This window comes from Fistularia commersonii, chromosome 22 (assembly GCF_037954325.1).
Source record: "Fistularia commersonii isolate RoL2024-O1a breed Wild chromosome 22, RoL_Fcom_v1.0, whole genome shotgun sequence".
Classification (NCBI taxonomy): domain Eukaryota; kingdom Metazoa; phylum Chordata; class Actinopteri; order Syngnathiformes; family Fistulariidae; genus Fistularia; species Fistularia commersonii.
Window position 1 is genome coordinate 30,204 of NC_141305.1, and position 24,797 is coordinate 55,000.

The 24,797-nt window shown below is 52.1% G+C and overlaps 3 protein-coding genes and 1 long non-coding RNA gene across 6 annotated transcripts; 1 reads left to right on the forward strand and 3 right to left on the reverse strand.

Moving 5' to 3' along the window:
- Nucleotides 1-223: 223 nt before the first annotated feature.
- Nucleotides 224-8,287, reverse strand: LOC147221135 (noelin-like). Its single transcript, XM_086169250.1, has 6 exons — nucleotides 7,495-8,287; nucleotides 5,909-6,058; nucleotides 5,559-5,714; nucleotides 4,928-5,147; nucleotides 2,329-2,435; nucleotides 224-2,219 (listed from the first exon to the last, which is right to left on the reverse strand). Exons 1-6 carry the CDS (start codon nucleotides 7,558-7,560, stop codon nucleotides 1,557-1,559), a joined length of 1,362 nt encoding a protein of 453 aa, XP_086025376.1. The 5' UTR covers nucleotides 7,561-8,287; the 3' UTR covers nucleotides 224-1,556.
- LOC147221136 (uncharacterized) lies at nucleotides 6,102-9,447 on the forward strand. Its single transcript, XR_015107840.1, has 2 exons — nucleotides 6,102-7,456; nucleotides 8,952-9,447. It is a non-coding gene; the product is annotated as an uncharacterized LOC147221136 (long non-coding RNA).
- On the reverse strand, nucleotides 8,414-21,278 carry LOC147221137 (formin-binding protein 1-like). Of its 2 annotated transcripts, XM_086169249.1 has the most exons (18): nucleotides 20,862-21,277; nucleotides 19,368-19,483; nucleotides 19,201-19,251; nucleotides 17,943-18,090; nucleotides 15,444-15,506; nucleotides 15,084-15,179; nucleotides 14,961-14,975; nucleotides 14,298-14,426; nucleotides 14,084-14,230; nucleotides 13,247-13,423; nucleotides 12,648-12,839; nucleotides 12,516-12,530; nucleotides 12,330-12,439; nucleotides 11,940-12,072; nucleotides 11,355-11,494; nucleotides 11,083-11,219; nucleotides 10,850-11,008; nucleotides 8,414-9,935 (listed from the first exon to the last, which is right to left on the reverse strand). In XM_086169249.1, the coding sequence occupies exons 1-18, from the start codon at nucleotides 21,108-21,110 to the stop codon at nucleotides 9,907-9,909; spliced, it is 2,106 nt and encodes a 701-aa protein (XP_086025375.1). In that variant the 5' UTR covers nucleotides 21,111-21,277; the 3' UTR covers nucleotides 8,414-9,906. The 2 variants fall into 2 exon arrangements, with proteins under 2 accessions (XP_086025375.1, XP_086025374.1); XM_086169248.1 differs by having other exon boundaries at nucleotides 12,516-12,839; nucleotides 20,862-21,278.
- Nucleotides 21,279-22,422: 1,144 nt separating this feature from the next.
- On the reverse strand, nucleotides 22,423-24,379 carry med27 (mediator complex subunit 27). Of its 2 annotated transcripts, none has more exons than XM_086169253.1 (7): nucleotides 24,150-24,379; nucleotides 23,726-23,870; nucleotides 23,510-23,640; nucleotides 23,294-23,387; nucleotides 22,971-23,078; nucleotides 22,768-22,887; nucleotides 22,423-22,607 (listed from the first exon to the last, which is right to left on the reverse strand). In XM_086169253.1, exons 1-7 carry the CDS (start codon nucleotides 24,350-24,352, stop codon nucleotides 22,473-22,475), a joined length of 936 nt encoding a protein of 311 aa, XP_086025379.1. In that variant the 5' UTR covers nucleotides 24,353-24,379; the 3' UTR covers nucleotides 22,423-22,472. The 2 variants fall into 2 exon arrangements, with proteins under 2 accessions (XP_086025379.1, XP_086025380.1); XM_086169254.1 differs by having other exon boundaries at nucleotides 22,971-23,019; nucleotides 24,150-24,375.
- Nucleotides 24,380-24,797: the final 418 nt, after the last annotated feature.

Sequence of the window (24,797 nt, forward strand, 5' to 3'; positions counted from 1 at the left end):
GTTCAGTTGAGAGGGAGGGATGTTTTGGAGCGGCCGCCTTTTGATGAAACATCTCACCAGACTTTGGAAATGAAATACATTAAACAACCACTTAAGTCAGAAAAAAATATGTGATTCTATAAATGAACCAGAGGCTATGACCACTGTCAGATGAAGAGTAGCCCTAACACACTACAGGCCCAATCGATGATCATAGATGGTCATAAAATATCGACAACTGTGGTTACAACGTGTCTTAGTTTATTGTCACAGAACGATATTTAAAAATACAACAGAAACAAAGACTGAGTTGGGCACCAAAAAGCTGGAAGTTCTGTGCCAGTGCTTGTTAAACCAGTTTCTAGTGACTGGGTGTCACCTGAACCACACCAGACTGCTGGTGGACTTGAGCTTGTCAGCTTCGATGCGTCTCGAAGAATTTTGATGAAGAGAACCAGCTTCCAGAAGTAATCTCTGAATGTTTGGGATGCAGCTCAGTCATCAATATGATGCCGGATTGTTAGTCAAAGAGAGGTGGTATAAAAGGTTTGTATTGCTATATAACAATAAGAAACGACATGTATTTTTACTCGCAAAAAGTGATTCCGTAATCTCAAAACTTCATCGAAAGCAGACATCATTCTCCTGTGTCTGGTAAAAAGTGACCTCTGTGTAGTTTCTTCAGGTGAACAACAAGCTTCTGTGATTGTTTCCGTGTCTCCACATATCAGGTGTATTTACAGGAACAGTCACCTTCACAATACAAGGACGTGTTGACTAACGGTCATTAATAAATCAACACACACAGGGGACTAAGTCCAAGGTCACCTTTAGCCAACCTGGGGTAAAGAAGCCCCGCCCCCGATAGTCTCAAATGGCCATCTGCCGTTCAGATCATGGATTGAACTGAGACATAAATGTAACGCTGAGATAATGTTTCCAGGTGTTCTGAACGACAAACCCGTCACGAAATGACTAAAGGAGAGAGATCGCTCCCCATGCTTCTAGTGTTTGTGCTAAGCTAATCTAACTCAATGTTTTCTCTCCCAGCAAGCATCTTTGCCAGCGTCACTTTGAAGGATCCAATCATATTTCTCTGTGTTTTAACGGTGTCAAAAACGCTATCTTTGATAAACGTAAAAATGACTCATATATAAAACGTTGGTTTGAAATTACCACAACTACTTCCATTTTACATATAAGTGATAGTGAGTCACAGCTACCAGTGTCTGAAAAGTTTGGAATTCAGTTAAAATCATTTCACAAAATGTTGAAGCTGCATGTTAGAATTTGCTTTCCTTTGTCTTTTGAGCCAATCATACAATCAGATGCATCTGACAGCCTATAATTCTTTGGGTACAATTTTTGTCTGTAAGAGCAGCTTAGAGTTGTGAAGTAAATTAAGAATTCATCATGTTTTTCATGAAATTATTCTGATTCCATGATTTTTTTAATCACTGTTATTCACAGCAAAAATCATCTTTGATGCAACAAAATATTGCATTTTGGTCGCTGACACCAGAAACACTATTGAATGAAGTCGTTACCATAGCTACCGACTGAAAGGCTGCTGAGTGTTACTGTATGATGTGATAGAGTGTCACATTGTACAGCACCTGGTGACCGTTGTTCCAGGCATACAGGGCCCGGTCTCGAGGGTTGTAATCGAGCATTGACAGATGGCTGTACTTGTTGGTCAGGGGGATGTCAATGTACTCGTAGGTGGATGAGTTGGTGGAGTAGGCGTAGTACACTTTGGTTCCGCCAGAATAGCCGTTCGTAACATAAAGTGTCCCACAGATCACAAAGGCCTCACCTGCGCTGCGTTTAGGGTGATTGGTGGTCCAGCTGCGGATGATTTGCAAGGTGTTTGGGTTTAACTGGCTGAGGACAATGTTTCCAGCATTCTGATTGGTTGCATAGACAGCCCAAAGTCCGCCCTCGTCCACCATCAGATCGATGTCCGAGTGCCCGCCCCAGGAATAATGGTACATGTTGTTGTAGCCGGCAAAGTCAAGTTGACGGGAGCGGCTGATGAGTGACGTGTTGATGTCAAACTTGATGATGGTGTGACTCTGGAACTTGTTGAAGTAGATGGAGCCGTTATACACCACCTGACCAGTCCCCGACCAGGGGTGGGGCAGCCGATGAGATGTGAAGTTGTCACCCATCATGAAGTCATACATGGATTGATACTCACGCACAAAACGGTTGTTATGGTAACCATCCATGTACCACACCTGCAGGAATGAAAGTGAGACGGACAAACGGATGAAGCATCTCGGCCGATATGGACGGACAGGTAGGTAGCAAGGAAGGTAGGTCGGCAAATGTGTTGTTTTGGCTCACTCGGTTGTCTCCAGCCGGGGCGAGGGGGTCGGTCATCCATGATCCAAACCTGGACCCTGAAGTCTTGATGGTGATAGGTTCAGAGATGCCTGTCAATTTACCGCAAGCTAGAACACAAAGACACCATGGAATCAACTGTGTGAACAAAGCTCCAGACATGGAGTCCAAACCCTTCTGACAAGAATTGCCTCCTGTCAGACTTATCAGGTGTCTTGTACTCAGCCCAGCAGGGGCAGTGCAGTCCACAAGGCATACATGGTGTTTTCTCTCCTATTGACAAACATCATGGTGTACTATGCAGTATAGAATACCACAGTATTTCACTACTGCTTGAACATCTTTTCTAGACTGATGGACATTTGGAGAAACCAGTGCGGGTGGAAGGTGTAAGTAGAAGGATGGAACCATCTTGATTTTACTTCTGATGTGTGTCAGTGGATTGTACAGGGTATTAATTTGGAGTTACAGGGTTGTGGATCATCAGTCACGGGGAATTGCCCCGTTTAATTTGGAGGACGTAATATATACGCGCAGGATGCAATTCCCTCTCAACTCCACCCGATAGGACCAAGCATAAAGAAGTTTTGTCCACTCTCAAAGGTGAATTTAGGACATTGAACAAATTCCTTTTCAACAGGATCTGTGTTCAAATGCAGCCTCAGGGGGTCGCAAGCCAGTGTCTCTCTGAGCCGGTCCCAATCCCGGATAGATGCAGAGGGTTGCGTCAGGAAGAACAAAACTTGTGCCAAAACCAAAAATGTGAATCAAGCCCAAGAATCTCATACCAGATCGGTTGAGGCCTTGGTTAACAATGACCGCCATTGGTGCCGATGACCTACAGGGTACCAGTGGAAATTGGCCTACTGTGGGTAGAAGCAGGAGAGGAGGAAGGCATGTTCGGAAGCAATCGTCTTTGGAACCGAACATTACTGGTTCCATTCCCGGCTCCTCCTGGTGTGTCGAAGTGTTGTTGAGCAAGACACTGAACTCCTGTTGTTAAACTGTTGTTAGTGGCTATGCCCCGCAGTTGGGATGTGAGTTTGAGGAGAAGGGAAAGTTCTGGAATGAGTTGGATGAAGTGATGCAGAATATCCCAAGAGATGAAAGAGTGGTCATTGGTGCAGACTTCGATGGACATGTTGATGCAGGCAATAAAGGGGATGAGGAAGTGATGGGCAGATTTGAAATACAGGATAGGAACGCAGAGGTATAGATGGTGGAAGATTTTGCAAAAAGGATGGAAATGGCTGGAGTGAACCCTTTTTTTCCAGTGACGGCAAGAACATAAGGTAGCTTATGAGAGTGGAGGTAGGTGCACGCAGGTAGACTACATCTTGCACAAACAACGTCATCCTAGGGAGATCAGTGACTGCAAAGAAGTTGGAGTTGACAGTGCAGCCAGACAGCATAGGATGGTGGTTTGTAGGATGACTGGTGACAAGGAAGATCAAGAGGACAAAGGCAGAGGAAAGGAAAAAAGTGGTGGAAGCTGAAAAGGGAGGAGTGGAGAAAGGCTCTGTCAGTGGACTGGATCACCACAGAGGGAGGAAAAGAATGAGCAGGGGTGGGCAAAGTGCGGGCCACATCCAGCCTGTTGATCCTTTTAATTCGGCCCGCCACAGATACTTGATGTGACTGATTGGATCAATGAATGTGAGAGCTGAAACAAGACATTATTTGATTTTTGGAGGTACTTGAGAATTTTCCTGAGCTAAATGACACAGATTGGCTTTGTGATTTAGCCTTTACTGTGGACATACTGACACTCATGAATGAGTTGGACGTGAAGCTACAAGGGAAGAATCGGTTTGTGCATGAAATGCAAGCGAACGTAAGAGCCTTCAAAACCAAGCTAGTTTTATTTTCAAAGCAAATGTCAGACAATGTTCAGACAAATGTCAGGCGAGTCTGATATGTGCTGTTAACAAAAATGTATATATTTTTTATATGTATCATATCTTGTGCTGCCCCGGCCCGTCTTTCGAATTTTAAAAGTCAATGCAGCCCCTGAGCCAAGAAGTTTGCCCACCCCGGGTCTAGAGCCTCTGTGCTTAATGTAATTGTACACTGTCCCAATAAACTTCTAAACAAACAGAGTGTAGAAAAGGTTGGAGTGGGTAAAGGGTAAAGTGTCAGGGCTACTATGCAATAGAAAACTATCAGCCAGAATGAAAGGAAAGGTGTACGAGACAGTGGTAAGAACAGCGACGCTGTGCGGCCTGGAAACAGTGGCACTGATGAAAAAGAAGAAAGGCGGCAGAGCTAGAGGTCGCAGGGATGAAGATCCTAAGCTTCACTTTGAGATTGGATAGGATCAGGAATGAGTCCATCAGAGGAACGGCACATGTTAGATGTTGGTCAGAGAAGCCAGACTGAGATGGTTGGGTCATGTACAGAGGAGGGATAGTGATTGGTAGACGGAGGCTGGAATTGGAGCTGCCATGCAGGAGGTCTCAAGGACGACCAAAGAGAAGGTTTATGGATGTAGTGCGAGAGGAGGATCCAGAGAATGAGGTGAGATGGAGAAGGCGACCCCTGAAGGGAAAAGCTGAAAGAAAAAGAAGAAGAGCTTTGTGCTCTTGAATTTTCATTTACTCACTCAGCCTCTGCATGCAGGCTCTCAGACGATCCTCCAGGTTCAATACTCTGGTGTGTAGCTCCTGATAATCCAGACCCCACAGCTGATCCTGCAGGGCCCCCAGGAGACCTGTCACATTGGCAGCTTCCTCTTTAAATTGACTGACCAGCAGAGCATCTGCCTTGTAGGCCTCCAACACAGGGATCAGAGGGCGCAGCTCCTCCATCTTCATCTTGATAGACTGAAAATACCACAGGGGGGGGAGTCAACAGAGAAGTCCCTGCGCTGACTGTGGCGACAGCATAAAAGTTGTTCTTCTTTGGTCTGAGCTAGATCAAATAGGATCATTTTAGCCTACAAGTTCTTTCCTTGTCAGTGATTGTTGGTGTCCAACTAGTCTTTGGCTAAGGAAGATCAGGAACAAGTGGGGCTCAGTCTATTTGACTATAAACCTGAAGGATCACTAATACTCCTAAATATGTGCTCCACAAGGGGGAGAGGATGAACAGTAAATATGTCAAACAAAAAAAAGTAGACATTAAACTTAAGCCACCCTCCTTTTGAGTGCCATTGACCCAAATGTGTTGTAGAGAAGGTCCATCGGTGGTGATGTCCTGCTATCGGGGCAGCTGATGGGCTGAGTGTATTGTACCTTGTATTGTCTTGCCATGTTGCTCTCGTGTTCATTCTCCACCTGTTTGAACTTGCTCTCCAGAGCTTTCAGTTGGACTTCCATTTTCTCCACAAACTGCAAATCTCGCCGTGTTCGCTGGTCCAGAACATTGATGGACAGACTCATGTTCTGCACCTGCATGAAGATGAAGCAAAGGTTGTTCAGTCAATATCCACAATCCTTACCATTTGAGATTCATGTAAGCCCTGTAGTCTCAGACTGTTAAATGGTTGTGTATCCCCCCCCCCCCCCCCCCCCGTTCGTAACACAGTGTAACATGATGTAACACTTTGACCAGCAGTAACCCGGTGAAGTGCAGAGCTGGTTACCTTTTCCAGCAGCTGGCGCAGCTGTTTGCTGCGGGCATCCCTGGAGCAGACCGTTTGTTGAGGAGCCACGACCGTACAAACACAACGGCCGTCTGAGTCCTGAGCCGAGCTGTACACCTGCCAGCCGTCCTCAGGGGCCGCCGGTCCCACCTGCCGCACCATCGGGGGTCAAAGGTCAGAGACAAAGAGTCCGATTCATCAATGATGAGGGTGAAGCGTGAGTTGCACCTTCTGCAGGCTCAGCTAAGCATCATGGAGATCTGATCTCAGATGGACTTCTGCATTCAGAGTTTTGTTTTCTGTTGCTCCATGTTTGAAACCATTTAGGTTGTGAAGCTGAAGCATTTCAGATCCAGACTAAGATTCTGTCTCTTGTCCAACTGAACATTGTGAATTCATAAAGGAGGAGCGCGATATGCGGACCGTAGCTTCTCTGAGAGCCTCCAAAATAATTCAGTCCATAAATTATTCAGCTTAAAATCCAGAAGCCTGAAAAAGGACAAGATATCAACTTGATGTCCTGAAACTGACAAAAACTAGCTCACGATAATGTTTCCCATCTGGCCCGAGGACAACGGCTGTGGGGAGGCGATGTGCGAAGATGGAGGCTGTTCTTGTACAATCTGTTCTCACCCTGAGTCTGTGTTCTAGGCCACCTACACATTCTTCACTGTCAGTGAAAGAAAAGGGATCTTCTGAAATCCCCACGGAGAGTCCATCTGCAGAGATGGCATACATGTGATTTGAGCTGAAAGCCGAAATGTCCTGAAAATATCGGATCAACGTGTTTTGGAGTCAAGAAGAAGCCCAAGAGTCGTCTCCACATCCAGCAGCCAATCGGAATCAGTTCCCGTTGGACCCCCGGACCGACCAATGCTGCGCTCAGCAGGTTGGCTCAAAAACAGGAAGCGATGGAGAGACCGGTGACGCCAGGTCACAAAACAGGCAGGAAACAAGGAGGGGGTGATGAAGATAATGGAGACGATGGAAATGATGGACGCGACGGTCGTGCTGGAGATGCTGAAGATGCAACAAGATGAGATATGAAGGAAGAGGGGCAAATATGAACACCTGAGGAAGAGGGCTAAAGGTGAACCTCCAGGGCAGAAGAAACCTGAGGCAGAGGACCAGAAGATGGAACTAGGTTCTCCTTGCCGATTTGAGTGATCTGGACATGTGTCCATACGTCCCGCTTGTGTCCAACGATACCCGGCCGACTAAACACGGGGCGCGAGCCTGCTCGGGCAGATCTTTCAAACAGATGTCAGCGGTCGCAACGGAGACAGAGACAAGGACATGTCCTGAGCATGTTTCTTCGGAGCTCCTTCAAATCCGTCCCCTGTCCCACAGTGACGTCACAGAGCGGGCGCTTCCCCCGTGTGACGCCACAGCTTCCCCCTCGGGTCGCCGGGGCGGGGGAGGGCAGAACGAGCCCCCCGGATGAAGGACAACACACGACGGACGCCAGGAGACGGCATCAGACACAAAATGGTGACAGGAAAGAAGGGGGTGCGGAAGATGCAGATGAGATGCAGAAAAAGCGCTACGGTGAGTGGAATGAAAGGCAGAAGATGGAGAAGAAATACCAGGGAGGGGGTGGATCCCAGCAGCAGCAGCAGCAAGGCGTTCAGCAGATGCTCCTCCACCTCCATCGTATCCTCTTCCTTTTCTTCTCACCTCGAATCAACCTGTTATTCTGTCCTTTCTGCGATTCTGTTGATTCTACCTATCGCTCTTCATCTGGAGGTCTTCTGTTTGTCTCTCCTCCTCCCTCTGCTCTTCTTCTGATGCAACGCAGAAATCAGCCGCGTGGAAAAGATCTGTGTGTGTGTGTGTGTGTGTGTGTGTGTGTGTGTGAGAGAGAGACTGAGAAAGAAAGACGATGTGTGTGCGTGCGTGCGTGCATGTAATGATGATGTCACAGCTTGGCTGCCTAACAGATCTGTGTGAGCAGAAGGAGGAGCAGTGTGTGTGTGTGTGTGTGTGTGTGTGTGCGCGCGTGTAGCAGGAAGCCATTTGGCCTCCAGCAGGAAAATGTCGTCTCTTTATGAAATATTTGTGAAGTAACTATTTTATATCTTTGCATCAAGCAGAAGTGTGTGTGTGTCCTGCTGAGGACCCTCTGATACTCCAGGACAGATGGTTACCTGATAGATGTTCCTGCTTGATCTGGTGTTTGCCTCCTGCAGAAGGATGGTTTTCCATCCTCAGACCTGAAAGACCTGAGCTTCTTCCTGGTTTCACATGAGGGGTCATTGGTTTCAGAAGATAGAACGTTGAAGAAAACCTGCAAGAAATATCACACCTGACAGATCTCTCTCTTTCCATATACATATATGTATATGTATACGTATATATATATACACAGGTACATATATATATACGTATATACACACACCCACACAGGTACACACATATATATATATATGTGTGTGTGTGTGTGTGAGAGAGAGTATGTCACATAAGGTCTGAGTTCAATGGTCAAAGGTCAGGTGTTTGCTGGGGTTGATGTTGAAACTGAGGAGTATTTTATTTTGAAAGTTTAAACAGACAAGAAATCGAAAGAAGCATAAAGAGCCATCTCAAATCTCCCAAAACCCCATCATGTATCAACAATTGATCAGACAGAAAAGAGAGTTTCACATTTGATACGATCAAGGGACGGCGAGCAGGGGCGGGGCTACGCTAGTACAGGATGACATCATGGCTCCTGCGGGGCAGAAGTCCAGACCATATTTACAGCGCTAGAGGTCTCTGAGACCAGGGACGTCCGATCCCAGCGTGAGGGATTTCACCGATCCATGAAGGAGATCCAGGGAGGATTCTCTTGGTTTCAGGACGGCGCCCGAGGTAGGTCCAGGAGGTGCTCAGCCGAGCAGCAGCCGAAGGATGGTCGTCGGATGACAGTGACACTGCGCGTGGCCTCAGCAGACGACCTTCGGCCTCGTCTCATTCTTCTGCGGTTCCTCTGAACATCTTCGGATTTACAGACAATTTACAAAGAACTTTCAAGTAATAAACTCAAACTCTCCTTCTCTTACAGAAGACGGACGGAGTTTGGGCACGAAGGTGCCGAGCCAAGGAGGACAGCTCAAAGACTGAATCTGTGAAATAAATACAAAGACAAGGCTGTATTTCAGGTCCTGTCCCTGGAGTGTTGAAGGTCACAAGACCTGCAGCACCTCCTGTCTGAACGATACCACATCATGTTCAACAGTACATCAGGTCTTTGACCAGCTGGACCAGGGAACAGGGACTAGACCAGGGGACTGGGACAGGACCAGAGGACTGGGACTGGACTGGAACTGGACCGGGGGACTGGGACTGGACCAGGGGACTGGGACTGAATCAGGGAACTGGGACTGGGACTGGACCAGGGAACTGGGACTGGACCAGGGGACAGGGACTGGGACTGAACCAGGGGACTGGGACTGGACCAGCGGACTGGGACTGAACCAGGGGACCAGGGAACTGGGACTGGACCAGGGGACTGGGACCGGACCAGGGGACAGGGACTGGACCCGGCCAGTCACCCTCCCTCACCCGGTTCACCATCTTATCGGAGGGAGACGCTCATGAAGAGACACAGATGGAGGCTTTGGGTAGTTGCCATGAAGACGGTCGCCTCGGTCGCTACTCAAGCTGACGAGGTGCTGCAGGAGGTTTCTTATTGGTCCTAGTCTTCTTTTCCCTCCGTTATGAGCCCTCGCTCACTAAATGCAAGGCTGATCATCCATTCACAAGCCCGGAACCGTGTTCCTATAGTTTCTCGGCGTCGCTCACGAATTTGAAATTAAAGAACCATCGCTTCGGAATATATTGGATTCCTTCTGTCTGCGGGAGCATCCTCAGATGCCACTCGACTCTCCTTCACCGCCATATTTCGTCTCTGTCGCACATCCGCAGTCCATCAGCAGATGGTTGAGAAGAAGACTTGACGAGTCCAGCAAGTGGTTTCCGTTGACCCGGGTCCTCCTGAGAAGCTCCGCCCGTCCTGCTCAAACCAGCCGGCTGCTCTGGGTGAACCCTTCAAAACAGAGAATTCAAACTCAGCTTCCTCGCACACACACTCCAACTGCCTCCAGCAGCACCTTCACCACTCCATAGAGCTGAAGGTCAAAGCTCAGGACGGTTACTAACCGGCCTCTTTACCGGGAAACGCAACCTGAAGACGGTCCTCAAGAATCTGCAAATCCTCACCTGACTGAAAACCATTCCTGAGCTCAGTCAAACACCTGCTGATCATGTACTCGTTCTGGCTGTGGAGTCTGGGTTCCTCAGAGAAGAACATGACACCCTTCTCTAACCCGAACCCTACATTACTGGAGGTAATCTGAAGAGTCTGTCACAGGACCCCCGGAGATCTCCGTCACGTCTCTCTGAAGGTGTTTGGACTTGAAATCCTGAGTAATGTTCAATCCAACATTGGACTTAAAATACATGTTCAAATGTAGATATGTGCTCTGCAAGGCTCGTACGTGTGAAAGAAAGGCTCAACAAAGATGGAGGTTCTTTTTGAAATAAAGGCTTTTCCTGTTTATGTGAGTGAACTAAACCCTAATCCTAACCCTCCACGGCAAGAAGGTCCTTGGTTGTATTCCCACAGGTTCCTTTCTTTGTGGCGTCTCCATGATCTCCCTGTGTGAGATGGTGAATGGTTGGATGTCTCTATATGAGGCCCTGTGATTGGTCCGGGGAGAACCCCGCCTCCCGCCCGATCACAGCCGGGATAGGCTCCGCCCCCAAACCCTAAGCACAGGCGAAGCAGTGGGGGATGATGAATGAAAGACAGAACTTAAGACAATACAAAACGTCATTAATCACGAGTTACTAAATCATGGTTTCATCGCATGTTCTCTGGCGGACGTCACAACAGAAATTCCCCCGGATGCTTTCCGAGCGGGAGGCCGACAGAGGTCTGGTCGTCGTCGGACGAAGTACCTTTGGCGCTGCTGTCAAGGAAGACCTTAATGTAGGACGTGGGAACGTATCCCTCCTCGTCGAGGTTCCTCCGGACTCTGGTCCAGCCGTCTCCCTTGTCTTCCTCCACCACAGAAAGCAGTTCCCCCTCCACGATGGACAGAGTCCCTTCGTTCTGACCTGCAGACCAGACGGCGAGAAATCAGAGGGCGACGTCCCGATGTCAGCGGAGTCGTGGGCGTGCAGGATCGTACCCTGGAACGGGTACAGAGACTTGCAGGTCCCGATGCTGGGCAGAGGCTCCTCATCGTCAAAGTCGTCATCGAACTCGGAGCTGCGGGACTTGAAGTGGAGCTCGGCGCTGCGGTCCTCCGTGTAGCTGCCGTCGGGACTGCGGGCACAAACGGCGGCCTTTCAGAAGCTCCGAGATGACTTACGTCTCCGGATGGGGCGGGACCGGCGAAGGGGCGGAAAGCTGAACGCTGCCCGTGAACCCTCTGCAGAAGGCGGCGGAGCGGCGACGCACCTCTCCCTGCTGGCGGGGCTGCGACCGTCCTTCAAGCTGCTGCTGCTCCCCGGCGTGGTGGCTTCAGAGCTGAAACCCAGACCTGAGCTCTGCCTTCTGCTGCCCGCTTCACAGGGTCTGTCCGCCTCTGCCAACCACACCTGCACACACACACACACACACACACACACACACACACATGCGCTGTAAGATGTAAGTTGAACTGGAGTTATTCTGCTTTCGGTCCACCGCTCATGGACGCACCTCGGCTGAAGACCCAAGGAGTCATAATGTCCGACTTCATAACACACTTGGCTCTTTGGGGATTTTATGTTTGGAGATTAAACTACTTCAGACCTCTAGCCCAGAACTTCCCTCGAATCGATGGATCTGATTTTAGAGGAGACGTTCCTTCTCGATCTGAGGAAACATCTTAAAGCTGTTTTTCTTCTCTTCTCTTTTGGAGAGAGGAGAGAAGCTCTCGAGGTGTCCCGATACCACTCCTTCTCTCCCATGAGGTTTCAAACCTTCAACAATCTCTTTCCATCTCAGCTAAACTCGGAATATGGTTGCCACAGTGACGGTGAGGGGGCCGCCATCTCGGACCTGGTTTGTCCTCAGTTCGTCCTCCAGACGCTGAAGACGCCTCTTCACTTCATCCAGACGCGGATCCAGACTGCAGGCATCACCCATCTGAGGGGTCCTCTCATAGACCCCCCTCATCTTCAGGAGGGCATCCCTGCAACTCACACACACACACACACACACACACACACATCCTGGTCAACGTCCTTCACCTTCATGCATCATCTGATCTTGGGTCACCCTGTGAGCTGCCGTATTTGCTCGATCACAAACTGGACAGAGATTAGCTTCGTCTAGTACTGAACCAGATGCGGACGAGGTCTTCAGAGAGGACCTCTCACCAGGAGGCTTTTCCAGCCCAGGGCTACCAAGCCAAAAACCAAAAGTGTGATGATGTAATGATGAGGTCACCTCTGCTCCTTCTCTCTCTGGATCTCCTGGTTGATGGTCCTGATTCTGTTCTGGAGCTTCTTCCGTCTCTGTTCCGGAGGAAGGTGGCTGCAGTCCGCTGGAGACGAGCCCTGTGAAGCCACCACACCAGATGACGTCACCACGCCTGCACTTCGGTCCGGGACACATTAGGAGTCCGATACTGACCAGTTTGAGTGACAGCTGTCCGTCACAGAGGAGCATGAAGGAGAACAGACAGAGAGACGGAATGAACGTCTGAAGAAGCGAGTGACGTTTCGAACAGATCCGGGGGAACGCGTGGAGGTCAGAAGGTCGTACCCCTCTCTTCAGGTTTCGCAGGCACTGCTTCCTGGTTCTGGAGCCGGAGGTCATGAGGTCATTGAGTCTCTGAGTGATGGGCTCTCTGGAGGCCGGAGGTGAAGACTGGGAACTGTTGGCCTCCAGCCCGGGCGTGGGCGAAGTGGGCGGAGGAGGCGGAGGTTGCCGCGGCGACGACAGGAGCGTCAGCAGCTACGGAGGCGAAGCGAAAGGTCAGAGGGTCATCTGATCGATGGACCACGAGATCGTCAGACACCGCATCGGTCCACGGATGGAGAAACAACAGCAGACGAGTGTCAGGTCGGGCGAGGTAGAAATCGGTGAAGATCCAGCACGGTCCAATTTGTGAGGGTCGATGCGCCGTGATTAGCAGCCATGACACCCTGACTCAGGTCAGAGCTGCCGATGAGGTGACCGATGAAATACTCTGAGCCTCGTGAACATCTGTGTCTGCTCTCTCTTCACCAGAAACCAACTGTTGAAAAAGGACCACTAGAGGGCTTCCTTGAAACATCTCCTCACACTGGACACCACAGAGTTATATGGACAGGTGATTGGCAGGGTCAAAGGTCACCTTTTGCGTGATTGTGTGTGTGTACCTTATTCTTGCGGATGAACGGCCACAGCTTCCTGCTGTGTCTCCGCCCCTCCGTTCGGTTGTCGAGGTAACTGGACTCCGAGATGCTCCTCCTCATGGTGGCGCTGTAGTCCTCAAATTCCACATCCCCTGGGGGGTCGAACCCGGATTTGAAGACCTCCACCACCTGCCGGGTGTCCTAGAAAAGCAAATGCTGTCAGCAAACATCCTGGAGATGACAGACAGCGGACCATCAGAGAAGATCTGGTGACCGACGAGCTCCTCATCCAGACGGTAGAGGAAACGTTCACGAGAAAAAACTATTGCGAGGAAAGGTCTGTGAGGAGGACTCTGGATTAAGGGCTGAGCATGGCTCTGAGGGTTCCTCTGAAGGGTCATGAGGTCACATGAGGATTGCTTTGGTCATTCAGATGTGAGTCCCAGATGTCCAATCACCTGCCGAAATGCTTTTGAATCACCTGGACCTCAGAAAGCATGAGGAGCATTGAGGTGTTTGATGGCGACAGTTCGTGGCTCTCACTCCAGGTCATCATTCTTCGTAGTGGGACATCTCAACGCCAGGTTGACCTCTGTTCATCTCACAAGCCAGTGAAAGACTCGGAAACCAGCCGAGGGCGCCTTCTGCACACGGGTTCCACCGAGATGAAGCCCAAAGACCAGAGACAGTTCGGACCTCATTCTTCAAGTCCTCCCGTTGGATCGGCGTGGAGAAAACCTAGTTCCTGGAAGAGGAACGGGCGGCGACGTCGGAGGTGGAGCTGGTGGGGCCGGAACCTTCCCGGCTGCACGGTGACCCCTGACCTCCGACCCTTGCCTGTGGAGGTCAGATGTGACTCACCATCCTGGGCTGGACGCTTTCAGCGGCATCCATCATGGCATCCAAGCATCTGCTCACAACAGGAAGGGATTTCCGCTCCGCCTCCGCCGACAAACGCAGCGCGTCTCCGATCCTCTCGATCCGACGCTCCTCCATGTCCTGGATCCTCTGCGAGAGGCGGGAAGTCACGGTGTGCCAGGTGTGTGAGGGCTCGGGTGAGGAGGCTCAGGGTTACCTGGTAGATCACGGGCACCATGGTATGGTAATGTTGCTGCTGGTCCTGGTTGAACTGCTTCAAACTGCTCAAATATTCTCTCCTGGACTCGTCGGCAGCCTGCTGCTTCTGCTGAGCTGTCTGACGGGCCTGGGGATCAAACACAGACGTGGACGTCAGAGATCCACCCGAAGGTCAGGAGAGAGACATCTGCACTGGAGGTATCTTCTCTAAGAGAACATCTGGACCTGCGGAGTGTGCGAATACAAGGACAAGGAGGAATGACGGAGGACCGTGGACCCAGTGAGAGCGGAAGGGTGAAGGTGTGGGTTCAGGCTGAAGGTGAGGGTGAGGAACAGTGTCCGATCCAAGAGAGGCGCAGAGACGTGGTCTCTTGGGATGAAGCTTCACGTCTCCAGAGAGCAGATCCAGCTCCTCCCCATCTTCTAATTGTAAGCCGTGGAAGGCTTTGCGCGTCCAATGATCTGCTCACCACTTCATAGACCCCCAAAGAGCGATTAAAGAAACTTCTCCGTGTCCACATTGATGTTGACCGAGCTTCCAGTCACATCCATGGAAGTGATGATGTGACCCCCGAAGGTCTGACGCGCACGGACGTCTGATCCTGCAGCTCAACCGTCTGACACGTACACGGCAGGAGGTGAGGAGATTTGATGGTCTTACCTTAAGGGAGCAGCGCTAACATCATACAGGAAGTCAAACAGAAACACAGACAGGAAACGGAATTAATTATCCTTCAGATAACTTCAGGTTTGAGCTGACATTCATTCATTCATTCAACCAAACCTTCTCTCCATCGGTCTTGCCGTCCAGGTCCATCCTGTCGGAGACGTGCTGCGCTCGCTCCGCCTCCTTGCAGTCGCGCTCAAACCGCCGTTTGCTCTGCATCAGGAAAACATGGTGAAAGTCAGCTTTGTTGTCAGTGTCTCCACAAGCAGTGGAAACACAGAGGAATGGAGAAGACCTTCCTCACAAGCCCACGGAGACACGAGGTTTACAAACTAGTAACAACAATAGAGTGCAAATTGGCAGTAAATTGCACCATTACATTAGACATTTTGGAACTTTGGAGTTGTTTTTCTGTTTGAGGTCTGGACTGTAACTGTGTGGTTAAAGGCTGGAGGTGGAGGTGATGGAAGCACTCACAGACTCCAGCTGCTTCCAGGAGCTCTCGATGTGCTGCTGGGCACGACGGCCGTCTTGGAAATGCTGAAATGAAACAACATTTGAAGGTCACCACACCGGACTGGATCCGCAGCAGGGAATTTCTGTCGGCTGAAGACACAGGTTCTACCAAGAACTTCATGAGATATTTCACACTAGCGTCCCAAGAAAGGCCTCAGAATCTCTCAGAACCTTTAAGGACAGTGAAAATGCTTCATGTGTAGCTTCCTGGAAATGTTTCAGGAAAGTTTCACCAGCTGCCTGGAAGGCCTCCACCTTCCACTGTCCTCCACCTGCTGCATTTTGACTTGGCAACAGTAAAACGGTGAATGAGTTTTAAGAATAAATTTGAACTCGAAGCGGCGCGATGTAAAGTCTAACTCCGCAGGGGAACTTGTTTGTGAGCCCTGTGGAGGGAAACGGCAGGAGAAAAGGCCGGCCTGCACATTCTGTGCCTGCTGCTCACAACCATGTGGTCACATGTCTTCTGACGCTGATTCTTCTAGGACAGGTGAGGGAAAAATACCTCGACACATCCGGCCCGTTGATCTTTTTATCCGTCCCGCCAAGGATCTGAACAGAGTTGCCCAAATCGTATCCTAACTATGACTGGACTCACTTGACCTTGTCTTTTAATGTCCGGCGTTCCACCAGGTGGTGCAGTGGGTGCAGAGATACATTGACTTGTTTCTGTCGAGCCCGAGCTACGCTCTCCTATGACCCTGCTGTTGCTCTGAACCCGTCTGCAGCGAGGAGTGGCCAGAGAAGAGGGTCGTGGCAATGAGTGCCAGCCTTTAATAAGCAAAGGACGACTGAATAGTTTTTCGCTGGCGTCCGGTCAAAGGGGAGCATCTCAAAGAGGGCACGGGAGGGACGGCAGGTGTCTTGTGTCCTGAGAGCAAGAACAAATTTTAAAAAGATTCGCTTATCGCACAGAACGGTGACTCACCGCGTTGAGCCAATTTGACGAACCAAAAAGTTTACATCGTACTCCCCAACATTGGACGAAAGTCATTCCATGAAGGACAAGGCTCAGCTTTTCATTTTTATCAGAGGGATGAATGACATTCACGGAGGAGTTTTTGGCCGTGGAATTCTCAAACGGGGAGCAGAAACCTACGATACCGTGTCCACTCTCATCAAGAGGCGCAAGCTAACTTGGAGGAAGCTCGGAAGGGAAGAACATGCGGTAGCTCAAAAGAGAGAGTAAAAGAGGACGACCCTGAGCCGGAGGCCGTCATTCTTACACCACTGACCCACCAGGAGGGCTCCTTAAATCTTCATGACTGCTGGACCACCGAGTGAAGGCCGTCATAAAACTCGTGAACTCTGTTCAGGCAAGAGGTCTTCGGCATCGTCAGTGGGTTAAGTTTCTTGAAGAAACTGAAGATGATCACCAGGACTTGCTTTACCGCTCCAATGTCACCTGCTTAGGCTTGAGAAAGTCTGGCAACAAGAGCGAAGCTCAGACAGGAGACCAACTCCTTCTTGGAGCTGCTTGAGTGAGCTGACCTCCTGAGGTGACTCACACTGATTGGCTCTGTGAATCAGCTGATAGGAAGCTCCACGGGAGCAAGCTAGCTTTATTCCACACACACACACACACACGCACGCACACACACACACACACACACACACACTCACCAACACAGACACACACACACACACACACACACAGAGGCACAGAGGCACACACACACACACACACACATACACACACACACACACAGAGCCACACACACACACGTACACATACACAGACACACACACACACACACACACACACACACACACACACAGCCACACACACACACACGCACACATACACACACACAGCCACACACACACACACACGCACACATACACAGACACACACACACACACACACACACACACACACCAGTGTTGGCAGCTGCTGGGTGGAAGTAATATGACCCAGTTCCTTCACACATCAGGAATAATGACTGACACAAAGAACCAAACTGTGCACTGATTGGCCAGAAGATCCACCTGAGGTCAGGGATTCACAAGTCTGCATAGGTTACCATGACGATACATCACCCTCATCGATGAGCACTAGTTACCGGATTCTAAACAGTGTCGATATAAAAAGAGCTGTAGATACTGGTAACCGTGGCAACATAACCATCATGGCTTCTATGTGTGTGTGTGTGTGTGTGTGTGTGTGTGTGTGTCATTGCATAGTGTATGTTTGTGTACCTGTGTCTGTGAATGTGTGTGTATTGTGTGTCATGGGTCCCATAGTATGTTAGTATGAATGCGTGTGTGTGTGTGTGTGTGTGTGTGTGTGTGTGTGTGTGGGTGCGTGCCTGTGTGTGTGTGTGTCTGCGTCTGTGTCTGTGTGCATGTGTGTGTGTGGCTCTGTGTGTATGGCTTTGTGTGTGTGCATGTGTGTGTGTGTGTGTGTGTGTGCGCGTGTTTTTGCTTTTGTGTGTGTGTGTGTGGGTGCGTGTCACTCACACTCTTCCTCTCCGTCTTCAGCTCCTGACTGAACCTGCTCAGGTCGGAGACGATGTGTGTGTTGAGGTTCTCGGCCAGGTCTTCTCTCTGCTGGGCGACGTCGTTCAGCTGCCTCAACGTGGCGGCGAAAGCCAAACACCAGGTGAACCTAGAAGGAGCGATCTTCTGTCAGCTCTGTGTGTGGGAGTCCTGCGGGCGGAGGTGGTCCCGTCTCCAAAGACCTGCCAGGGTCTGGCTCAGGTTCCATGGCTAAAGGTCTTAGAACGCCATGTCTTCACCTATAGTTATGTTAAAATGTGTGCGCAGGAACGCATCACGTGCTGACAAAACTACACCCAACTTTGTATTTTTCCACTAACACCCCCGCGCGCTAACGATGACGCATCCCAAGGTCCAGTCCAAGACCCAGCCTGGTGCACCTCACTGCCCACCTCCAAAAAGGGTGAAAACAACTCCTTCTTCAGAAGTAACCTGGACCATGGAGATGGTGGTATAAATCACCCGCTCTCCCTCAGAGGGGCCGAATCTTCCTCATCTGCAAATGCGACTGGACGCGCCTCAGCGGAGGTCTAGGGAGGGCGAGCGATCTCCTCGGGTGACCTTCATTTGGACCCGGGAATTCTGTCGAGTGTATTTGTTGACCTCTAATAGATAATCAGTTCCTGACACACCAAGACAACAAAGTCCGGTCCCGCGGCGGAGGCCGCAAAAACGGACATTACCATGGTAACACCTCACCTAACAACCTTCCCGGAGCCCCGTCCGTCCTACCGAGCTGCACGCGGATAGGAAACGAGATTGTGGTTCCGCCTGAGCGTGAGGAGGACCTGAAGTGGGAGGAGGTCCACCTCAAGACTGACATGAACTTCAACAGAATTTTGTCATCCAAGCTGAACATTGCTCTTCCAGGGAAGGAGAAGGCAAGCGGACCTGGTTGGAGATTGCCGAAGACATGTGATCCATCGGGGTTCTGAGCCAGAGGAGGGGAACCCCGGGAACCTCATCTACAGGCTTTGCCCCCCACCATGCGGTCTCCTGAAATCTTCAGGGAAACAAAATAGCCAATGATCCACACGGGGCTCGTGGCAGAAGATCCCGGACGGGTCAAGGTTGGACAGTCTCTCTGTCTTTGAGGGACCGAGGACTTATTCAGGGATCAGGCTGCTTTCTCTCAGGAGTTACAGGAAACGTAAAGGTGGGAGTGGAGATACGGAGCGCCAGCGAGTCCCTCAGAGCCTGGAGAGTCCAGGTGACTGACCTGCTGTCGTCCTCTCTGCTCCTCTTCGGGTGGAACTTCTTGGACAGGTTCCTGCAGAAGAACACGGTGAGACTTGTCACGACGGGCGACGAACAGGATCGACTAAAGCCTGCGGTAAAAGAGCAGCAGGGGCAGGAGAAGGTCTGGAACGGTCGGTTCAGACTCACCTTATCTGCTTGGCGTAGCTCAGCTCGATGTCGGCTCGCTCCTTGACAAACTTGGTGTACCTCTCCAGGAAATCGATGCCCCAGCCGGTGTGCTTCTCCAGGTTATCGAACTGGTCCTGATCAGGAGAAGGAGGAGGTCACGGAAGCCTTTCGTTCAGCCGAGAAACGGTCTGCTCTTCCCATGAGCTCGACGCCGGATCACGTTCACGAGCTGCGGCGCAAGGCGGCGGCGGGCTGAGCGGGAAGAGAAGCGACGAGCCTCCGGTCGAGTCGAACGCGTGTGTCCTCAACACCTTCGCTGAAGGTCCCTGAGCTTATCCACCCGAGATTACATCAAAACAGGTTTTACCCATGGGATCGAAGTAGAAATTAGATCGTGGACGATCGGATTCGAGCTTCCTTGACATTCAGTTGCCTCACATCGTATCGTCTATTTGCTTTGAATGTTTTAAAGCAGAGAGAAACCCTGCTGAAGGTCCTCAACCCTCTTGCTTCATCTCGCCTCCGGCCGGGTTGCTTTTCCAGCGGCGGAGCCGGCAGCTTTGTAGCCGCCGCCCCATCGAGCGGAGGGTGGGCGGAGCCACATTCACCTGTGTGCGGCTCCAAGCTCCGTCGTCATGGTGACCGGCCGTCAGCGGGCCTCACGGGGCCACCCAGAAAACCGTGACGGAGACGGACATGACATCCTCTTCAGGAGGCCAGGCTCCACCCAGGACCTCAGCTCAGACGTTCCAGGTGAAGTCGGGCTCCACCCAGGACCTCAGCTCATTCACCGCGAGAAGGTAAAACTCGCTGTCGTCTTTAGAACTTCGACCCCTCTGTTTCCAACCTTCTCAAGGAGGAAAGTGCTTGAAAAGAGACCATCAAGGAAAGGGGGTGCGAAATAATCACCTGAGACTAAGAGATCTTCACCCTTTGTGACAAGAAGGGAGGAACATCTGAGGAAGGTCTGGAGGTTCCTGCGCAGAATGAGGTCTGGAGGAACCGAGCCAGAAGTTAGCGGGGGTTCTAAGTAGGTTCCTCCTCCGGTCTAAATGTTCCCACCATGGTCCGAGGAGGTTCTAATATTTCGGCCACGGCGGGGAGGACTTATTGGATCCCCTCCGGCCCGGCAGCGGTTCCGTTGTCATGGCAACAGCGCAGGTGTTCTGCACGAGCCGGTCGGGGCTCCAATGGGTTGATGACGCGACCTTCAGCCGTCCCGGAGCCGCAGGAGACCGTCGGTCATCACGAGACGTTCGGCGGCCACTGCAGCATCATGGAGGACGTGACGTCACGCACCGTGTTGCTATGGCAGAGGAGACAGAAGCACGAGGGCCTCTCGTTCGCGCACACCCGCGGACACGCACACACGCACACGCCGCCGGCCGGTAACCGGTAACCGGCCCGAGGCTCGGGGGGGGGGGGGGGGCTGCACACCGACCCCCGGCTCCCGGCTCCCGGCTCCCGGCTCCCGGTTCCCGGCTGCCGGTACCGGAGCTCCGGCGTCCTCACCCACAGCTCGGTGCCCCAGTTGCAGCTCATGGCTCCGGATGCTGGTCGCTCCACGTCACGCTGAAGATCCACGATCACCGCGAGCCGCTGCGTCTCCCCTCGCGCATCCTGACACCTGGCAGCCGGGAGCGTGCGTGTCCGTCCGGGAGCGTGTATGGGTCCGGAAGAATGTGTGTGTGTGTGCAGCAGCGCGGGTGCAGAGGACGCGGGCACGCGTGTCGGGCGCGTCTCTCCAGGATTCTTTGTCATCACAGGGATGCTTCGGGATGTGCGTACTGCGCATGCTCAGTTGCAGCTCTCTCTTGGCCGTCGTTTCCCTTCCCGCCGATCAGAAAGGCTTTGTTTGCACGGAAGCGGATAATCGATGACTAGAATCTTATCGATCCCCGGCCCATCGATCACTCATCACCTACCGACAGGGAGACGTCAGTCGGGGCGGCGGCCAGCAGGGGGCGCCGGTGCGTAGCGGGAGGACCGGGGCGACGAGGGCTGACGTCACGGGCAGTCACTTTTCACTCACCCAGATCCAGACCCGGGTCAGTCTGGATCCACAGGCCCGGGTCCCGGTATATATGCAGACCCAGATCCAGGCCCGGGTCAGTCTGGATCCACAGGCCCGGGTCCCGGTACATATGCAGACCCGGACACAGGTCCAGGTCCCGGTCTGGCTCCGCACCCAGACACAGATCCAAGTCCCGGTCTGCATCCAGGCCCGGACACAGATCCAGGTCCCGGTCCGGATCCGCACATGAATACAGGCCCAAATTCCAGTACATATACGGACCTGGTCTGGACCCGCATCCCGGATATGGGTCCCGGTCGCGGTCTGGGTCCGGACCCAGACACAGGTCCCGGTCCTGGTCTGGATCCAGACACAGAGCCGCACCTGGATACGGGCCCAGATCCCAGTGAGGATCCAGACCCGAACACAAGCCGGGGCCGGTTCTGGAGGTTCCGGGTCTCTTGACATTGATCCACTCTTATCCTGATGCTCTCATCAGGGCCTCCTCTGGTGGCAGAAGGTCAGGTCTCGGGGCCCACACTCTTCTAGGTCTGCAGCTCCATCTTCCAGAGGCTGTGTTTGCAGCTTGTCGTCAAGGTGATCTTCACCACAGACCTCCAGCCTCCCGTACGAAAGGGTCTCTCATTTTGGGGCGAGTACATTTTCAGGTCCTCCTGCTAACCCCGTGGTGGATCCATCTGGTGCTCAGGCTGGCCTCTCTCCACTGCCCGGGAGGATCTTCTGAGGGGCGGCAGGTGTCAGGAGGCCCTTCTTGCTGGAGGTTGGTACACTTGGCTGGTCTGGAACTGGGACTGCAGTCGGTGAGCCTCTGACCAGATCCGCAGACGTTCTGAGGGGTTTTCCCCACGGACCGGACGTTGGGTGAAGATCCTGGTCCTCTGAGCAGGTGGAGACGTTAGCCCGGCAGATGCGACGGAGACAGGTCACTCTGAGCTCCACCGCGCAGCTGTTGCTGTGAGGGATGGATTACTTCTAGATGACAGCTTGGAGGTCCACCCCAAAGCCCTCTGACCAGCCTCCAGGAAAGTCACGGCTCAGTTTAGAAAACAGAAGATCTTTATTGAAACAGAGACGAACGGAAGGTCAGGTCACATGCGGCAGGTGTCGTGGAACGCCTCCAGGGTCCTGAAGTCCCTCCACGTGGGTGGAAGTCCATCCTGCAGGAAGTGACCGCAGCGCTGGCACGACGTCTGGAAGAGCTTGATGTAGCTGCGGAGCCACGTCTGAGGAGGAGCAGACCACAGTCCATCACTTCGAGTACCATCTCTGGTGCCTGATGGCTGAAGGTGACTGACCCGCAACTGATCCAACACTCGGGTTGGTGAGGAGCAGGAGGGGGAGGAGAATGGAGAGGGAGCTGGAGGAGGAGCAGGAGGGGCTCACCATGAAGGAGCGGACCACCACGTCCGGCATCTGCGGCAGCTGGTAGTGCAGGAGCGCCGTGGTGGCGTGATCTGTGACCTTCTGGAAAACCTGATACTGAGACTTGGTCCAGATGTCCAGCTGGGGACAGACAGAGACAGGAGACGTTGCCATGGAAACAAAGTGAGGCGGGGACGGGCATCGCTGCCTGCGCGACCTCTGACCTTTCCATCCTCGTTGTAAACGTTCTCGTTGAAACCCCGAACCACCGTTCTGTCGATGAACAGGGAGCGCATGACCACGATGGCCTTCAGCACCTTCCCCAGGGTCACCTGGGCACCGGTGTGTGTGCGTGCGTGCGTGTGTGTGTGTGTGTGTGTGTGTGTGTGTGTGTGTGTGTGTGTGCGTGCGTGTATGTGTGTGTGTGTGTGTGTGTGTGTGTGTGTGTGTGATGGAGAGGGGGGTCCAGAATCAGAAAAACTTGATTGATCCAAATGATCCCAAACAATTTGAATGTGTGTGTGTGTGTGTGTGTATTTGTGTGTACCAGCAGCACTGCAGAGGTCCCATTGGGTCTGAACAGTTCGATGCTCATGTCAGGAAACATGCGTCCGATTCTAGAGATGACATCATCCACGTACCTGGGAGAGCAGAAGAAACACGTTCATGTCCTCACCTCACCCGAGGGGTCCGCTGTGGACTCCACAGGTGAGATGTGGATGATCTGCAACGGTGGAGGTCCAGGTGGGTCTGAGGGACTCACTGCGGGGGGAGCACCAGCGTGCTGGGCTGGACCTTGGGCCGTCTCTTGGCCGACGCCCCCATCTGATTGGCCGATCGCTTCAGTGACTGCTGGTTCAGCAGACTGGAGGCCAGGCCAGCATGGTACTGTAACTACACACACACACACACACACACACACATTAACAGTACACAGCAGGGCTTTGCTTCATTAGCAGTTAGCATGCTAGCGTGGTACCTTGTTGGACCACTTGTAGGCCTGGAGCAGCTGGGAGTACAGCGGGGTTTTATCCTGCACCGGGTCCAGACTCAGGAGACCACTGTTATGGAGGGGGTGGGATTCTGAGGGGCGTCCAACTAGACCACTGAGACGCTCCAATTCACTGAGGACACACACACACACACACACACACACACACACACACACACACACAGAGAGAAATGTTTGTTCAGTATCTCCTCTGTTGTATTTAGACACGTTCCCTTTTACGGGGCCACGGCCGTTTCCGTGACAACGGAAACGGGCCAGGTCCCGTGGAGCCCGTGGAACCGACCCCCTTAAGCTGATCTAGTCCACGGGTCGTCTCGTCCCCTCTACCCGGGGGCCATCCCGGTGGCCACAGAGGCCGCCGGGCCGGACCGGACCGGACCGGAGGACTTACTTGAGATCCCGGTTGACAGCCTGCAGGTGGTCCTGGAACTCGGCGATGAAGACCTTCTCGCGGCCTTCCAGCGTGTCCCGGTTCTTCATGCCATCCTTGAGGGACTCGAAGACGCGGCTCACGCTGGAGCGCAGCGCCTGGATGCCGCTGATGGCGTGGGAGAAAGCGTCCAGGTTCACCCCCACCGTCACCACGTCCGCCATCTTGGCCGCCGCACAACCTCTGACGTCATCGGGGTGCGACGGCGGCGCGCCACCTTAAAGGGCGAGAACCAATCAGACGGCAGCATGCGAATGCACGGGCTCCGCCAGCTCCGACACCTCCCGCGTGACCACGACCTCAACCCTTCATTGATACACACATACACAGACAGACAGACAGACACACACACACACACACACACACACACACACACACATACACACATACACACGTACACACTTACACACACACATACATATACACACACACACATACATACATACACACGTACACACATTCACACATACACACATCCTCTCATCCCATCTATCCATCCATCCATCCAACCATACATATATACATACATATATGCACACATATATACATACATATACACACACATATATACATACATATATACACACATATATACATACATATGTATAC

Bases quoted from the DNA above. Each gene is read 5' to 3' on its own strand.
- LOC147221137 (XM_086169248.1), bottom strand. From the start codon at position 21,110: ATGACAAAGAATCCTGGAGAGACGCGCCCGACACGCGTGCCCGCGTCC. The intron at 19,252-19,367 runs GTGAGTCTGAAC...GTTCTTCTGCAG, and splicing joins AGCTACGCCAAGCAGATAAG to GAACCTGTCCAAGAAGTTCC. The intron at 11,495-11,939 runs GTCCGAGATGGC...GTGTGTGTGCAG, and splicing joins ACGAACTGAGGACAAACCAG to GTGTGGTTGGCAGAGGCGGA.
- LOC147221135 (XM_086169250.1), bottom strand. From the start codon at position 7,560: ATGGAGGTGGAGGAGCATCTGCTGAACGCCTTGCTGCTGCTGCTGCTG. The intron at 5,715-5,908 runs GTAACCAGCTCT...ATCTTCATGCAG, and splicing joins TGCGCCAGCTGCTGGAAAAG to GTGCAGAACATGAGTCTGTC. The intron at 5,148-5,558 runs GTACAATACACT...TGGTATTTTCAG, and splicing joins ACATGGCAAGACAATACAAG to TCTATCAAGATGAAGATGGA.
- med27 (XM_086169253.1), bottom strand. From the start codon at position 24,352: ATGGCGGACGTGGTGACGGTGGGGGTGAACCTGGACGCTTTCTCCCAC. The intron at 23,388-23,509 runs GTGAGTCCCTCA...CTGCTCTCCCAG, and splicing joins ACGCTGGTGCTCCCCCCGCA to GTACGTGGATGATGTCATCT. The intron at 22,888-22,970 runs GTCAGAGGTCGC...GTCTGTCCCCAG, and splicing joins TTTACAACGAGGATGGAAAG to CTGGACATCTGGACCAAGTC.